Genomic DNA, 18,237 nt, shown 5'->3' on the forward strand with positions numbered 1-18,237 from the left:
TAGTACCAGTACAATTAATACAAACCATTTCTTATCTACTGGTGGGGTTTGTACAAAAGTAAAACTGGTGTGTTTCCTATTCCTACCAGCACATTGTGTCCTCTATGTAAACCTAATTATCAACGAAATAAAATTTGTTTTTGTCTTCAAATGATATTTATTTTGTGCTGAATTGCAGAGCACAATTGACATGGACGATTGATGTATGAGTTTATGTTAATTTCAATTTAATTTTTTTGTATTTTAATTTGTTTGTTTTGTTGTGTGTATTTTAGGTTGATTCGCCATCAGGGTCCTATGATCCGTACAGTCAAGATTCACCTCGATACACCTCACCCAAGCCACCTACAAACATGTATCCAGAATTCATGGGTAAGAGGAAATATTTTCAACAATTTAACAATGAATTATTCAGATGAATTTGTGTGGCTGGTTCTCGCGACATCAAGTCATTATAATGTTTTTGTTTCATGGCAATTTTAGTTTGCTAATTTTCTATTATTCAGTTTTTATTTCATCAAATCCATCTGTTTTTTTTTGTGTTTCTGTGTCCTTGTTATTAAGTGTCAGGGAATACAATGGTGTAGATGGTCTCCGGGGAGAAATGTGCAAGGTGGTCGCCACTTTACCCAGTCATTCACTGTCAAGTCCGCCATATAATATTCCATGAATATCAAACAAATGCTACAATCATTGTAGCGGATCCCTTTCTCATATTTTACTTTGTGGTCAAAGATAATTGATCTTGTATAAAGTGCATTGTGGCGGCCATATTTATTTGTTTATTGAAGTATGTCTGTTTGTTATTTTTCTTCTCCAGATGGTTCACATGGCAGTCCCGATCCATGGAGTAATAACGGCATGCCTCCGTCCACTGGTTTTTCTTCAGCAATCTTAAATAATACTTCATCTAGTTATACAAATGTGCACCAACGGCCTCACGAGCACATGGTAAGATTCATAAAAAAATTGAATTTTATTATTTTTTTTTCTATTTTTTTTTAACCCCCTTCCCCCTTTAATGGAATATCAAATTTTTTCTGAACCTGTGATAACTGAATACTTACATTTTGAATCAGATTTAAATTTGAACTATCGCATCGATGGAAATACTGTATACCTATTAAATTCATTTTGGACAGACATAAAAAAAAAGAACGTCATTAAATCGCTCAATTCCTAGCAACCAAGATTAAGCTATTTACTAGTTAAACTACGAGTTTAAATTGTATGGCTAATTGGATATATCATACATGTGCACTGCTTTTTTTTATCATTTCTTTCAAAAACCTTCCATTTGCAATTTGTTTTATAACTTTAGAATTAGGTACTTGCAAAAGAATTTAATTAGAAGGAAAACTACAAAAATAAGAAATATAGTATCAGGTTTGGGTTTTTAGCTTGTTGAAAACATGATCAAATTGGATCATTAACTTGGAAATTAACGAGCATGAAACTCAATTATAAAAAGAGTGAACTTCATAAAATGGTATGTGCATCGAGATGCAAGTACCTTGGGGGGAAGGGCTCTATGTTTTAATGAAGTTGGGAATCCTTTTAAACAGTGTTGTGATAATTATCTACAATATGTTGATGTTTTCCAGACTATCCTTTCCTTGCTCCCTCGGGTCATAAATGAACAATCTCACGGGTTATTCATTCATCATTTCTAACACTAGAGGGCGCCATTGTTAACTAACTTGCCATCGAAACAGACTTTTATAAACTTATCTTGAATAAAGATATTTCTGCATGTGATGGCATTTCAAAACTGGTGGTAGACCAGAATTTTAGAAAATTTGTTAAATCGTTGTTTAAATTTCTTATTTTGAACTTGCATTAAGTAGATGCATATACATATTAACAATATCATTTGTGTTTCAATGTGAAAAGTCCACAGTGAAGTGATTAATTCCAGTTTAAGCTGGTTCAAGCCAGTATGAACCAGTTAATGCCACTATTGAGTTTTTTAATATTATTGTGTTTTACTTTCAGGGTTATGGTCACACGATGTCACCTGGTAGTCATGAGACTATTAGTATGCGCCCGAGTCTTCCACCAATATCTTCATTTCATGGCAATCCAACAAGCGGCAGCACACCTTACACGTCGAATACTTCACCTTTAAATGGTTCTGAAAGTATTATGCGTAAGTCATGATCTAATCTAATAACGCTTTCTAGTATGTGGCGCCCTCTAGTGGTGAAGTAATGCTGTAAAATACACCTTCCTGCACCACAACAAAGCTTTGTTGCTATAATTATCAGAATGACATTTCATCTGAATCTTTATATTATAACATATTTATTAACTTGTAATTAATGCGTAAAATGCACATTTCCGTATCTGTAATGCTCCTAATTCTTGCAGATTTAGATTTCATGATTTATTTAATAAATTTTTTTTACTTTAAATTCCCATTTTGCCTGCTACTAAGCATGTACTACATTTGCCATAAGTAACACATGCAATGTTTATTATATATTTGAATCTATTAGTGGTATGCTTATAATGAAGCAAATTTCACTGGAGTTGTCGGCAATGTGTTAAAAAGTATGTGGTCAACCAAGTGTTGTAGGACTTCCTAGTTCCAATAATTGCAGGACTGTCATCATACTACTTGAATCTTCAAAATTGAAAATTGTAATTTTTTTTTACTATCCTATAAGTTATGCTTATGTTGATTTGATTGTAAAGCAATATTTACTTTGTTCCCAGCAGGAGGAAGAAGTAGTACTGGACCAGCATCCAGTGGTGGTGGTGCTGGGGGTGGCTCACAAACAGGAGATGCACTCGGACAGGCTTTAGCGTCGGTGAGTAACACTCATAACTTAGATAATGCCAGGGTGATGGCGAATGCAGAAAAGGCCAAAGTGATAGGGCATTTCACAAGCTTCTTGTTAGTGAATAACCTGGACTGACCATGGATGTCTTGGAATAGGTTCCCACAATGCATTTCATCAAACTTAACATATAGTGAGAGCAGTGTGAAAATAGTGGATACGGTATTGTGGGTTAAGCCTGGAAATGGAGGTATTGTGAGAGCAGTGAAGAAATAGTGGATAGGGTATTGTGGGTTAAGCCTGGAAATTGAGGTATTGTGAGAGCAGTGTAGAAATAGTGAATAGTGAATAGGGTATTGTGGGTTAAGCCTGGAAATGGAGGTATTGTGAGAGCAGTGTAGAAATAGTGGATAGGGTATTGTGGGTTAAGCCTGGAAATGGAGGTATTGTGAGAGCAGTGTAGAAATAGTGAATAGGGTATTGTGGGTTAAGCCTGGAAATGGAGGTATTGTGAGAGCAGTGTAGAAATAGTGGTAAGGGTATTGTGGGTTAAGTCTGGAAATGGAGGTATTGTGAGAGCAGTGTAGAAATAGTGGATAGGGTATTGTGGGTTAAGCCTGGAAATGGAGGTATTGTGAGAGCAGTGTAGAAATAGTGGATAGGGTATTGTGGGTTAAGCCTGGAAATGGAGGTATTGTGAGAGAGGTGTAAAAATGGTGACTCGGGTAGTATGGGTTCAGTTTTAAAATGAAAACATTTAGGTTTCCTATGACATGCCCAAACATATCTTGTTAGATTACATATGACCTACATGTTATGCTTATGTGGATTTTATATACCAAGAAATGTACATACCAACTTGAAATGCTACATGTAAAAGCTTTTTAAATCTATGTATTTATTGTAACACGATATGGCATCCCTTATCCATATTCTCTATGGGCATGAGGGCAGTTGCATATAGTCTCTATGGGTTCAGGTTATCTCTCCGAAAGCTATATAAAAGTTGTTGGAAATTATGATTATATCTTAGTTTTAGTGGAAGTGTAATGTTTTTATTCCTATGAGGAATGCAGCTCTTGTAGGTTATTGACCTTTACATTTGGTCCAGCAGTTGTTTGTCTGTCGTCATGGCAATGGAATACCAGGCTGTTACTTCAGAAATCTCTAAAATCTGATTATTCTGGTATCACTTAATAATGCCGCCACCAGTTGGTTATTTTGGACTCGGTAATAATTTATTTGTACAACTTTATTCTGAGCATTCCACTCTAGAATAATCCATTGCATCAATTTTTATATGCCTCTATTATTACACAAAATGTTATGCAAAATATGAATTTAATTCAAATTTAATTACATTTAAAATTTGAAGAAAAAAAATGTTGGTGCAATATTTTGCCTATTTTTACATATTTGAAGGGGGAAAATTAATGATCTTGTATAATATCATAATACAGTTGACAATTATATTTTATTGCTTCTATATGCAGCAATTTTTAGAAAATACATCAGTGGGTGTTTGTTTCTGTGCATTTAATAATCACATAAAATCAAACATTCAGTTTATTTTATTTTTTCTGTGTATATATATACATTTTTTTGTTAAAAACAATTATGTGTTTGTGACAATATCATATTTAGGCAGGGCTTGTGGAAGCTCATTTTCAACTAAATAAAAAATAAAAAAAAATATATTCATTATACTCGTAATATTAATTTAAGTTTTTGAAATCAGAAAATGAGGTTAACATAATCACTATGTAGTAGTAAACAGGATACTGAGCCACACCCAGTCTCACTGAGATGATAGGGTATATGGTTACCAGGCAACTAATTAAATTAGAACAGTTTGGGGCAGAATGTTTGCAATCTGTAAACCTGATTACTGTTATGCTGTTTATTTTGACAAAACTGTTTGTACCCTCTTAATTAAATAATTACTAGATTATTACTTAAAGCCATGCAATTCAAAATTTTGGGGATGGTTATATTTCAAGTTAATTCTTAGTGAGTTAGGGTAATCCTCTACTTGTATCTAGCACTTCGGTGTTTTACTGTTGAAGTCCTTAAAAACCTTTTGATTTCGCAAGAGGTGAATTTGTTAATTTTGGGAAATGATTAATATTGCAAAATTTTGTAGCCGTGAATATTTCACTTGGTCAAGCAGTTTCCGAGAGTTTGATAAATCATCAACATTAATCACTCAGTACCACAATACGAGATGGTAGTTTTGTGAGAAAAGTATTAGAACAGATAACAAAAATCAATCATAGAAATTTGAGGGATGAAACTGAAAGGTAAACAATTTCAAAACTAAGTCAAGGAAAAAATTTAAACTATTTTTTTCTGCCATTCCAGGGTTTCTAATGGGGAACTTCTGTATCCCATTAAGGGCTTTTGGATTTTACTAGGGCTTGTTTGTCACTTCAGAAGAAATTAACAAAATTAAATTAAAGATTGACATAATGTGCTCCTTGGTGAACAAACTTAAGTGTGTGTTGTAAGTAATTACACATAGATGGGTATAATTTGGATTGCTAGTATTACAGGCAGAGCCCCTACTGTGAAGTCCTATGTCTTATCAGTTTAGTAGAATGGATGAATCTTTGTGAAATGAACTCCAGACTCTGGATTTCACTTCCTGAATATCAGATGAATCAATTGTCCCCCTTTCCTGATTACTCTTCTAAGGCCTGGTTGTTCTCAATAGTCCCATGCAGTGACAGTTTTAACTTGACACATTTCTCCCAGCAGATGGTGGTGTAGTGGGTGTGGTCACAAAATAAGTCAGTGTTTTAGGCTCTCTGCTGTCCTTCCATCGTTTTGGCAAATTATAAACAAACAAAGACAAGAGTACAATAAAACAGCTGGAATTGATTAAAACAACCTTTTGAGAGAAATAAGGAAATATTTTTTTTTTTAATTACACTTCCAATTCTATTACCAGTCCACTAACATTTTTGTAGCAATGAATCGTGCAAGAGAAATATCAAAAAGTATTGGGAAAGCAAGCAGAAATTGAGTTAACTCCATATTCTCAATATTTCAGAGAAAATCCTCTTATTGAAAGATTCATTGTGACTTGAAAAAAAACGCAATTGTTTAATTAATTAACTCTCTGAATGTCAAAAACTACTGTATAGATGAAATAGTATAATAATCCACCTATTAAATCCACTATACACTATATATGGAGAAGGTTGGTTAAATGAAACAAATAAAACTGTATTCCTTTAGGATTCTCCTAACCATCTTTCATCATAATAAATTGCGACGTCTATAAAGCTGTGTATGTTATGATGGAGGGCAAGTGAAGTGAAACTGGAGTTCAGTACTGTGGCCATGTGGTTGCGATTGTCTTAGTGACCGTGTTTTGGGGCATGTGATTTGAACTGCAAATGCTGGGCACCATAAATCTGTAGATACCCACTGAGTTGAAACCTTGCCAAATTAATCATCTTTCTCGTTGGTATGGTTTCCATCACTATGACATGACTCCTTGCAGATGACAGGGAAGACATTCCATCAGCTGCTGTCGCCCTCCCTAAAAAATACTCAAGGATATAGTCTTTGGAGAGGCGTGTAAACACCATATAGAACTGCCCACTAGGCCAATCTTTCATTCGTTACATAAGTGGGGTATCCATTACATCTTTTATCAGTACTCCCCCTGGATACCTATATTGTTTATTTTTCATAGATAAGAAAGTGGTGAAAAAGCTGTTCCATCCATAGTTGGAGTTTTTAAGAGTTGAGAAATTGTTAGTTTTCTTTCTTCTTTGCTTATAAACAACACTAAAAGGTTTCCCTGTAACGGTTAAGCATTTCAAGTAGTTGAGTGGTCTCCCAAATCTTTTCATCTCAGAAAAATTCTTTTGTTTTTGTGTTGCTATGGAGATGGTATTTTGGATTGCAACTTGCACTTATCAGATCAAATTGAGGGTTCCTGCAAGGCATTGTGGGATACAAGATCCTTCTCAAGTTGCAAAAGAAAGGTCATAGTTTAATTAGATGTAATTGAGTCGATGCATGGGGATAAAACTTTGTATGTTGGCTTCTGTATGTGTGTAGTGTTCAATCAGTTAGCTGTCTCTGCCTCTGCCTTCAGTACTTGCTGTGGTCCATTGGTCGTATACATCCTTCTTATAGTGTGTTGGATTTACTTTGTATATCCGGAATACTGACGGAATATTCATAGCCATGTATATTTCAAATTACGGGCATGTCCGTTATCCTTGGGTAAGATTCTGCTATCTCGATGGTTACTTAATTTTCACTTCACTTTACTCAACTGACGAGTTTATCTCTTCGATTTTGATCATAATGGTTTTTGTTTTTTTCCCGCCAATCAATTTTGTTTTTTCTGGATTATAACATGTACTTCTATTCAGTGTACATCCCCAAGCGATGTTTATCATGTAACACTACTCACATTCCAACTCACTAGTTCAGTTACCATGTTGAGTGAGTGAATTTAAAATTTTTGCCAACTTTGAATTTGACTAACTATTCTATGTTCAATATTTTAATAAGTGAAAACATGGCTTGTTGTATTTCCTTACTTGGCCTCAGATGAGTTTTGAGAATAAGCTTTGAATCGTGTCGTTTTCATGGTTTCAGCCAGCAGATGTGAAACCAATTTCATGTTTGAATTATGCTTGGTATGTTACAGCAACTGAGTTCATCACATGCTTGCTGAAGATGGAGTCTTCATAATTTAGTTAGTATTGTTTCCACCTAGTGTGGAAATGACAATTTGCCTTTGTTCATCTTTGTACAAAGTTTTTCTAAAAAAGAAAAATTTTATTCAGGAAAGTATGAAACTATAATTTCAGGATATAAGTATTAGTTTTACCAAATGAGTTCAGAACACATTTGCGGCAATAAATTTTGCATGTTGCGGTGTAAATGTTGCAAGCGATACAAATCCTCACTATTTTGTTGTCTTATCACTAGAGGTTGGTGGTCCTTGGACTTTTACTAACACAAGGACAGCCGATATGCTACTGCTTAAGTTTTAAATTGTCTTCAAACTTGTCCCCAGGGGAAGGCATGGATTTGTACTTCAAAGAGTTTAGCATTTAAGCTTGATTTTATTCAGACAATCTCAGTGTTTTAGAGTACAATGTAGGTTGTCTGTGATGTGTGCGACTTTGACAAAAATTGTCATGATGGTATGACATCTTATGTACTGATAATTGAATAGTTTAGGTTTAGTTTAGGGTCCCTGAGAGACTGAAATATTTTGTGATTGTCTTGGTAGTTTAATGATCTTAACAGCTGGATTTCTGAAGTATAAATACATGTACAAGAACTGCATTAATCTTCTATTTGCAAAGTGTACTTGCATTTGGCACAAGAAGGGGGTACAATTTGTGAAAAATGTTGTATTTGCTTGGAAAATTTAGTGGAGGGGGCAAGTCTTTGAAATTACCTTTTGAAAATAATGGTAGTATAACAGCACACTGTATGATACATGGGATATTGGTATCAAATACCCACAGTGTGTCTGTGATCTGTGGTGTAACCATCACAGCATACGATACATGTTAGGTTAGTATCACACACCCACAGTGGTATCTGGTAATTGAAATTTGAAAACCACACCATAAATGTTACAGTCAGGAAAATCAATAGTTGTCAGAAAATAGAACCAAGCTGGCTGGCTGGCTGGCTGGCTGGCAGGCTGGCTGGTGTGTCTGTCTGTATGTCTACTTGCCGTCTCTGTCCCGCTGGATTTTACAAGGTACTTAAGTAACGGCTGTTGAATGAAGCAGCCAAGAAGCTGGTCAGCATGGAATAAAAATTCAACAAACAACACTGACATGGTTCTGGAGAGAAATGAGTGGGATATGTTATGAAGTTGAAAACATAGATACCGTGTGGCCAGCTTGGATGATGGTCAAAATAAAGGAAAACAATTTTGAAGCAGTTTAGACAGTGGTTCTGTAATGATTTTATTTTTTGCACATTAAATTATACTAACATGCCAATTTTTTTGTCTCCAACAAATACATAGATACTAATGAAATATCATCTATGTTTTTGAGTCATACCAGAAGTTTAAAAGTATTAAAATATTTTTTTTTGAATTTACAGATATATCAACCAGACCAAACTAACAATAGCTATCCTTCGAACACTTCCACTCCTGTTGGTTCTCCAGCACCCATGTCAGGTAAGATGAACAGAATGTAACAGATGAATGAAACACTTATTCCTACATTAGTAGTTGATATTATCTGTACCGGTAAATCTAGGAACAGCCAAGAAGATTTTTTGTTTTCTTTTCACTGTCATTGTTTACTCTGGAGCTATATACTTGCTTTTGAACGCTAATGTCAACACACAAAATAAACCTACGTTAATATTGAATTTTTCAAATCTTGAACATTTTTGGCAACTAAAATTGATCAATATTTTAAACTGTATGAAGTATTGCTAATTTGGTCAATTTTGTCCTTCAAAAACTTTGCCCAACCCCTCCCATCTTCAATGGTACCAACTTCCTTAGAAACTTAATCATTTTAAATGAGGAACAGCTTCAGACATTTCCGTTTTCTATTACAATGGTTACTGAGATCTTATCTGTTCAAGATTGTACAATGTAAAACTATATTGTCATATTTGTGACATTTTCTCAGAATTACTCGCAACAAAAGTTGAACCTGTGTTGCCCTGGGTGATTTATGTCATTTTCTAATTTTTCTCTGGTCTAACTTATTTGACAACAGCAGGGCAATGGACCAGACCAAGCAGTCAGGCGTCACCTGGTCCCTATGTGGAAAGCCATCTTCATTCTCTGGTAAGTCTGCATACTGTGTTTTCTTGTCTGCAAATAATACTTATTAGTGCATGAATTGTAAGTGAGAAAATTGTCACTGACTACATGGTTCATGGTCAAAAATGCGTACATTTCAATGAGTTAAGTATTGAACTTGAGTCTGACAGGAAATAATGAAACTGTTTAGAGGTCAAACTTAGTGTGTCTGTTATTAATTATATGGTATATATGGTGTTGAATTACGAGTAAACGAGTTAGCTGTTGGGTGCCCCATCCATCATTGTTCTCACCAATTTAATGGGGGGGGGGGTTGACAAGTGAAATATATGCATTTGCTTGAATTATTTTTTTTTCATTTCTAAACACAACTTATTCAAGGATTTTCAACACATTCTGAATGTATTTCTATGATTTGGGTGACCATCCTCAATTTATATACAAAGATTTAGATAGCCAGCTTGGATTCCTCACCTCTGATTGGGGTAGCCATCTTGGATTCCTCACCTCTGATTGGGGTAGCCATCTTGGATTCCTCACCTCTGATTGGGGTAGCCATCTTGGATTCCTCACCTCTGATTGGGGTAGCCATCTTGGATTCCTCACCTCTGATTGGGGTAGCCATCTTGGATTCCTCACCTCTGATTGGGGTAGCCATCTTGGATTCCTCACCTCTGATTGGGGTAGCCATCTTGGATTCCTCACCTCTGATTGGGGTAGCCATCTTGGATTCCTCACCTCTGATTTGGGTAGCCATCTTGGATTCCTCACCTCTGATTGGGGTAGCCATCTTGGATTCCTCACCTCTGATTGGGGGAGCCATCTTGGATTCCTCACCTCTGATTGGGGTAGCCATCATGGATTCCTGATCTCAGGTTGGAGTAGCCATCATGGATTCCTCATCTCAGGTTGGGGTAGCCATCTTGGATTCCTCACCTCAGATGCAGTAGCCATCTTAAATTCATCAGCAAAGAATAGGGTAGTCATCAAAAATCCGGGCAACCATCTTGAATTTAGTGTAATGGTGGAATAACAAATTATTATTAAGTTGCATGTTATTAATTGGTGATGTTTGTTGGTTCTTTTTCTCTTGGTTGTCAATCAGCCAACACGCATGGAAGAAAGACTTGACGATGCAATACATATACTAAGGGACAGAGCCCAGGTAAACATGGTTACTATAGAAACACTGGGTGTAGCTGTAATGGTAATTGGGATGACATGCTTATCTCCCACTCACCCCCATAGTTTGCTATGTATCTGCCTTTCTATGGATGGGCTATACCATTCATAACAATATGGGGGTGAGCAAGGTGAACTGATGCCACTTTTAAACAAAAAAAACAAACTAATTTGCGTTAATATGATAGCTTATGTACCTAGTTAGCACTAGGTAGCCATAGTAAATGCACTAAATATAGTCTCTACCAGTCGATCTGTTGTACAACTTTTGAACAAGGCTGATAATTCATCTGTATTGGTTTTCAGCAAAGTCGTATGGAAGAAAGACTTGATGATGCAATCAATGTATTACGTAACCACGCTGGCGAAGTCTCGTACGGCAACATGTCTATTATTGGCAGTGGTGGTATGGGCGGTAGTCAACATCATCCAACGCATCCTAATGGTGCCATGGAATCCCATATGACGTACCACAATCAATACGACCCTATGGTTCAAGCACATATGGTAAGGCAATATATACCTGGGTAATATTGTCAATATAGCCCTACCATGAAAAGTCTGGTCATTATTCTATGTAAACATTTCAGGTCATCTTATTAAACATTCTAATTTCCTTAAATGTTGCATGATCACATTATCATAATAATGTTTTCCATACAGAATGTATTGCCCTCCTATTTGCAATTAATGGCCAAGTTACTGGTAATATAGTCCCCGCCTTTTCTGGCAGTTTTGATGCTGCTATTTGTCTCAACCTCGAAATGTATTAAATTTGATTCAGGACAATATTTCACATGGTAATAGACTGTTTATTTATATAGCTTAGGTTCTGGTGTGTGTCAGCTTGTTGCTTTGTGAAGATTAACCTGTTGATGTTGCTTGTCACTCCCCATTCATGTAGAGCCAATGTTACTGTTATTTTGGATGTTCTCTTGTCATACTTATTCTGCATTGTTAAACTCTTTGAATGTCAAAATTTCTCCTGCTAAATTTGGTGCAGCCTTTTTTGGTATTCTCTTTAATTGTTTAATTTGAACAAAATAAACTTTAGAGTTCTTTGATACAAATTTTGAAAATATATCGAAAAATTTAATGTTTGAATGGTGACAAAAATTGTTTTTGACATTCAAAGGTGAACTGCGAATGATACTTGCTTTATTGAGTCTTCTCCTGTTTGCTGTTAATGGATGAAGTACTGACAGTATTTTAGTCATTTTGTCTTTCTTGACTGATATTACAAGTGCATAGACTTTTTTTTAGTAATTTATTTTTTGACTTGTGAACTTTATACATTTTTATGGCATGGTTGCCATGGCTACCCATTGCTGTGGCTACCATGATCATTGTTGGTATGGTTCTCAATAATCATTTAAAAGTCAAAACCAACAAATGTTTTAAAGTTTATATTTTGGATTGTAACATAGTTTGCAGGTTCTCTTCTTGTCTCTGTAGTCCTATGTATCTGCCATGAGGGCATGACCTATGGGCGCCATTTTACCCAATGAGGAAAGAGCACCTGTTTTTGAGATTTATTTAATAGCCTTAAATGACAAAAACTCCTATAAATCACTTCAGCGAACTTGTGTTCAATCTGAGAGATTAATTTTGTCCAGATTTATTTTGTTGCTTCTTCTCGTGGAAGTAAAACTGAATTGTTAAGATCATATTTTGTTGATTTCATGCTGTATTGTTGAATATACTATCAACATAAATTAACTTTCTAATGCCAATTATTTTTGGACTAAATAGACATACTTTTTTATTTTGTATAAGCCTTGATCAAAATGTTTTGAAAAATATAAAAATTTTGAATGGTAAAAATTAAGTTTTCTTTAATTCTTAAAGGATTAGTCAAAATTTTAAATGCCTGATCAAAATTGTTAGTGATTAAAAGTAGAGGAAAACTAACATTTACTACTGAAATGTACATTGTCAGTGAATAGTTCTTTGAGCAGAAAGTCTCAGTGTAGTTAAGTTTGCTATCAAATTGTGAGAATTTGTAGCCGTGGCAATTCAACACTTGATTAAAGTCGTCTAATAGAGTAACTCAACAAATTGGAACACTTATTCATGGTGATTTTCACCATTTTTATAGCAACATCTTGCTAACATCAGTTTGCTACAAGTAATGATACCACCACACAGACTTCATAAGATTGTTTTGTTGCTACCTCTGTAATTGTGAAATGAGCTTCAATCAGAAAGAAACCTCTCTATTCGTATAAATTATATTAAAATGTGTTGGTGCTCATTTCTAAGCCCTAGTGTGTTTATATTTCAACGATAAATGGTGTCTACATTCAAATGACCTTCCGTCAGTCCAGTCAATTAATCCTAAGAAGATGAAGAAAAACAGTTTTGTTTCTTGAGAAATGACTTTGACTTTGACAGTTTATGGGTGTAGTGATTTATCATAGTTTGGTTCCATTGTAGTCTTTGGTTTATTTTCATTTCAATGGGTGGTCAGTAAAACCATATGAACGTTGTCGTTTTCACTTGTCAATTTCAGGAAGATTAAACTACGATTAATCATCTAGTTATCAACCTTTCTGAAACCAGTGATCTGTCATTGTCCGCTCTGTTTAAAATGTTTTAGTTCGAGCCTAGTTTATTCATTTTCTTTTCTACAAGTTCTTTGATAGCAACTGCTAAATTCTTTAGATGTTTGTGTCATGTGACTGGGTACCCAGTAGTACATGCCTTGCATGTGATCAATATAGCCATCCCTCTGTGATGACAATGTCAGCGATGTCAAGACGAATTCTATATTCATATCAACATTCAGACTTTTCACAACTCTGCTACACAAGTCTGTCTACTCCTATGGTTTGCACAAGTTTACCTATTTTGATACGTGTCTTTAATGCGCTGTTTTCTTAAAACTGTGAAGCATGGCAGTTTTATCATTCTTGTCCACAGTAATATCATGCTTGACATTTTGTCAGTTGTGTTATCGATATATTAAATTAACAGGCAATTTAGATGTTATCACTAATAAACTGTTTAAAACAAAATTTGAAACAGAACTGAACATTACGTCAGGTTTTGATCAGTATAGCTCGCATATGCCAAAAATTTCAGGATTTGTTTTTTGGCCAAATTGAGGTTTTTCAATTGAGTTTTGTGTAAAAAAAAAAAAAGACTGAAAGAAATCTTCACTGTGGCAAAATTTTATCTAATTTCTAAGTGTCCGAAAACATATCAGTTTGAAAATTGAAGCGTTTCACAGTATTATTACTATGCAATTTAGTCTCCTCACTTGAGCAATGTAGCTGAGTGAGTATATTCTGGTGGACGGTCTGGATAACACCAATACCATGATACTGCGATGTTCATCTAAAGATGGAATAATTGTAGTTGAATTCAAGAAGTAAAAATGCCTTAGTGTAGAATAGTGCAAGCATAGGATGTAAGCTGATATTTCTCTGTTTGCTTATATTGCCATTCGATGCGTTCATGCACAGTCAGTGACTGCATCAGATTGTTTGTAGTGGTTCCACTTCAACACCGTTGTGGCTGTAAAAGACCACGGTGTCGTGCTGTAAGAACAAAATTAGGATGTGGCTTTACATGTCTGCTTGTCTCAAGTGGGAACCACATGTGACTTTTACCGAATTCTGCGTTAAATGATGTATATCTGTGACATAAGCAAGTCGGTATCGTGCGCTTTGTAGTTGTAAATAAACCTAGAAGTTTAACAACTAGGCCTGGCAGAAGAATTTTTTGAAAAGTTTTTACAAGCCGTTTCAATTAAAGCTAGCCATTATACGACACTCAGTCAGCAGCATGCCGAGAATATGTTCAAATTGTAATGATTACCTTCTGCTTTGGAATATTTTTTTGCTGATTTGAGATCTCTCGGCTTATTCTACTATTAATATACTGTATTTAGATAAAGGCATGGGTGGGTATTGATGGCTGCGTTGGTCTGTATACACCTGTTCAGTGCCGCACCATCCTTATTACAGTGCTACCCCGGGATTGTTAACATCACTCTGAAATTGGAAACAGTCTTGTAACTTGCTACAGTGTGTTTATAGAGTGTATCATTACAGTTGATTATAACTGGTAGCTCTTCCCTGGCCACTAATTATAAGAATCCAACCATGTTCAATACTTTGAAGCTTGGTTGAACTCACACAACTTTATCACACTCCTGCGCAAGCCTTAGGGGAAAGCATAACTTCATACATCCTTAGGATCTTTACCTCGTTGCTCAGTTAGTCTCTTTGAAGTACTTTCAGGAGCAATGTGGTGTTCTCAATGCGACTACGAGAAGACATCGCCATCGTCATCATGTTCCCGCTTACATTATTACAACTATCACCCGTACTATTGGGTAAAGTAAAATCGTCTTTAGTAGTTTTTTACTTGTCTGTTGTTGGCATGGTTACCACCTGGTTACAGAACATAATTCTTTGGCACTTGTGTAAAGCTATATAGCTGTCCACCAATAGCTTTCATCTGTTGCTGTTTGCATTTTTTGTCATCAGTTTTTATCTTTATCAAGTTCATTGTCAGTGTTTCTATCATTGAGGTGTATATCGTTGGGGTCATGCAACTCTTACCCTAGGCATAGTATAGGAATGTTTGAGCATGTGTCAGCACTATATGCAAGTCCACATGCTGCTGCTATGTAGTGCTCTGTCGAAGTGAATTTTGAATATTATACTTTAGGCATTTCAACCCAAAAAACTCGGCTCCACTCAAAATGAATTCTTTCAGTTAAAATCTTGCTTTTGTAATATTGAAAATAGTTATTAAACTCGCTTCATTCTACAATAATATCACTTTTATGTCACCCTTGCATGTCTCTAAATGTCTTTGTTGGTTTCTTGTCTAATCAAAATTAGAAATAGATGCTTTTAGCTATCAAGGTAGCGAGTAGATGATCTCGGGTGATTGAAATATCTTTGCACACCATTTCTGTTTTCTTGGTAGTGGAATGATTTCTTGTTACCATTGGGACTGTCTTTTAAAAGATTTGATACTGTTCCACTGTTTGGAGGATCATCCTCTAAATCTTTGTGTGCCATAGATGTATGGACATTTGATAAATACGCTTATCAGTAGGGTAAAACTAACCTGTCTCACGACGGTCTAATCCCAGCTCACGTTTATTGTTTATTCTCTTATTTCACACCACCATGTGTAAACTGGGTATGACAAGATTGTACCTGTCTTATGTAGGGTGGAAAGGGTTAGGGCTGGGGCCTGTCGTATAGATGAGTAATGTAGATTTGGTGCTTTTGTCCTATTGTTGGGTAAGGGCAAAGATTGGTTCTGTTCCGGTTATCGGTTTACTGTAACACTTTGCCAAGGAACTGACAAGCATTGGATTTGATCAATTGGTTTAGGAATTTCTCTGCCATGATGTGATTTATTGCCAGTAGTGATATGGGTCAGAATATGTAATGGAGTGATATTGACAGACATTGGTGTGGTGTCTTTTAGTGCATTATGGTATATTGGGCTGGTTGAGTGATGCACACTTGGTAGAATTAAGGATAAAAGTACAGCAAAATGTTTGGTGCAATATTGTTTTTCGCCACTAACACAAGTCTAGTGTAAATTTCCTGGTATGGTGCCAAAGAACTGCCATGATTATTTTGTGGTGCTGATGACATTGTACAGTTGGAATCTAGAGTTGTTTAATTTATTAGCTTTTTTAAATTGCAGTATTTACTCCATTAGTAACATCTAAATTTATATGAATAACAATGGTGTGTCTGTTTCTAAAAGAAGTGACATTTTAATCATCCAGTGTACATTTAATTGGTTTACCTGCGCTTCTGTTGAAGATGCGTTTCTTATGCGGTACATATTTTCATGCTATTGATATCGTCTATCTGGACCTCTAGATATTGCAAGTATTATTTGCATGGTGTAGCATTGCGCATGTTATACAGATTTGTGTAATGTTTACATATAGAGTGTTGTATTCATGGATGAGTTGATTGTGTTTGTACACACATGTTTGCAATCAGGAAGCCATTATTCCCAGTACAGTCATTAGAACTATCTGTAATCCACATGCGATGACAGATTCATTACCATCTTTCTTGCTGTACAGATATAACTAACCTAGACTTTCAACTTTATGGTTTCTTTTGCGATTGTGTAAGTGTACTGTAAATAGGAATATATTCACTGGGTTTAAATTTATTTGCAGCCTGGTCCGCCTTCGCATGGTCACCAACCACATCAACCAATGTCAGATGAAGTGCCCAGTCCTCACTCACGTTTACGTAACTCAGTGCCTGTTGGTGGCTCAGCCACAACTCCTGATATTGCACAACCTCAGCAGCCTTTTAATGGTTAGTACTTCTATCTTATCTAGACTTACATGAAGATTATTAGCAGCTTGGAAGTCCATTGGATCAAACATGGAGTGTTTAAATAAATAAACACTGTTATTTTTTTGCAAGGCATTATCAATGTTAACCAAGCTGTTGATAGTCTTGGGAGTTGTCATGGTGACGCAGTCACTGCACATTTTTCACATGGCTTTGTGCAATGACTGGGACACTTTCTGTTTCTGTAATCTTGCGTCTTTGTGCTAAACTAGGCGATGCCACCTTGCTTTGCTTTCCTTCAACACTTTCTTCTGCATTTCTGTCGCTTCAACAGTGTTGTTATTCGGTCGTGAGACTTTTTCGATTACAATTTAATTCTAGTATTTGTCTGCCTTTAAATGATTTTTGGTCAGACATATGCTAGAATTTTTTGGAAACGTACAAGTACTTATATTGTTGGTAAACATGAACACTTGTTGTTGACAGCTAAACACTTGAATCTAATTAACACTGCTTAATGATTTTCAGCACCAATAAACTTTGCACTAAAACCTTCACTAAACACTCCACTAAAACTATAAATTCAGAACACCAAACTAAACGCTAACCATCTGCATTGATGACATGACTGAACACCATATTGCAACCTACAGAAAAGTTCACCAGAAAACCCCTGATCCCAGATAATCCAAATACTGATCATTCTATGACTACTTATCATCAACTACCTTCGCCTGGCTCTGAATCGCTACATTTATTGTCAACGCTGAAAAATCTCCAACACAGCTTTCAAGGTAATTTTCCCTTTCCTGCTATTTTTTTTTGTCTGCGCAAATTATTTTCCCAAGCTTTTCTCTCCTTCCCACAATCCTTTGCACTGCTATGGTTTTTGTTTATCCATAACACAAAGATTTACGGTTTTGTTACGTATTTCAGAATTAACTGAAATCACAAGTTCGAATATTCTGTATTGATCGTTACCTATAACTAATCGTTGGTATTGCTACACTTGATCTTTAAATTTCTTATTTTCTCTGAAAATGTTCCTGAATGTTAACTGCAGAACACAATTTACAAAATTGTTTGTGTGCAGCTTTCAGTGGCTATAAAGTTCATGTAGGCAGGTTTTAGTCAATTCAGTCTCAGACAGGTTTTATTGAGATGGGACTGCAAAATAGGGTACAGTTTT

General features: G+C 35.6%; 1 protein-coding gene across 13 annotated transcripts in view; it reads left to right on the forward strand.

The window, feature by feature from the left end:
* LOC100313756 (transcription factor 12-like protein) overlaps positions 1-18,237 on the forward strand; it is a 151,370-nt gene that overhangs the window by 117,357 nt on the left and 15,776 nt on the right. For 7 of the 13 annotated variants that reach the window (XM_085494755.1, XM_085494758.1, XM_006812054.3 and 4 more), the window contains 10 exon segments: positions 276-372; positions 821-951; positions 1,996-2,149; positions 2,719-2,813; positions 8,886-8,964; positions 9,521-9,591; positions 10,673-10,732; positions 11,056-11,256; positions 16,925-17,069; positions 17,702-17,842. In XM_085494755.1, the coding sequence (XP_085350881.1) occupies positions 276-372; positions 821-951; positions 1,996-2,149; positions 2,719-2,813; positions 8,886-8,964; positions 9,521-9,591; positions 10,673-10,732; positions 11,056-11,256; positions 16,925-17,069; positions 17,702-17,842 (1,174 nt within the window). 13 annotated transcript variants of the gene reach the window in all.

This window comes from Saccoglossus kowalevskii, chromosome 21 (genome assembly GCF_978046115.1).
Source record: "Saccoglossus kowalevskii chromosome 21, keSacKowa6.1, whole genome shotgun sequence".
Classification (NCBI taxonomy): Eukaryota; Metazoa; Hemichordata; class Enteropneusta; family Harrimaniidae; genus Saccoglossus; species Saccoglossus kowalevskii.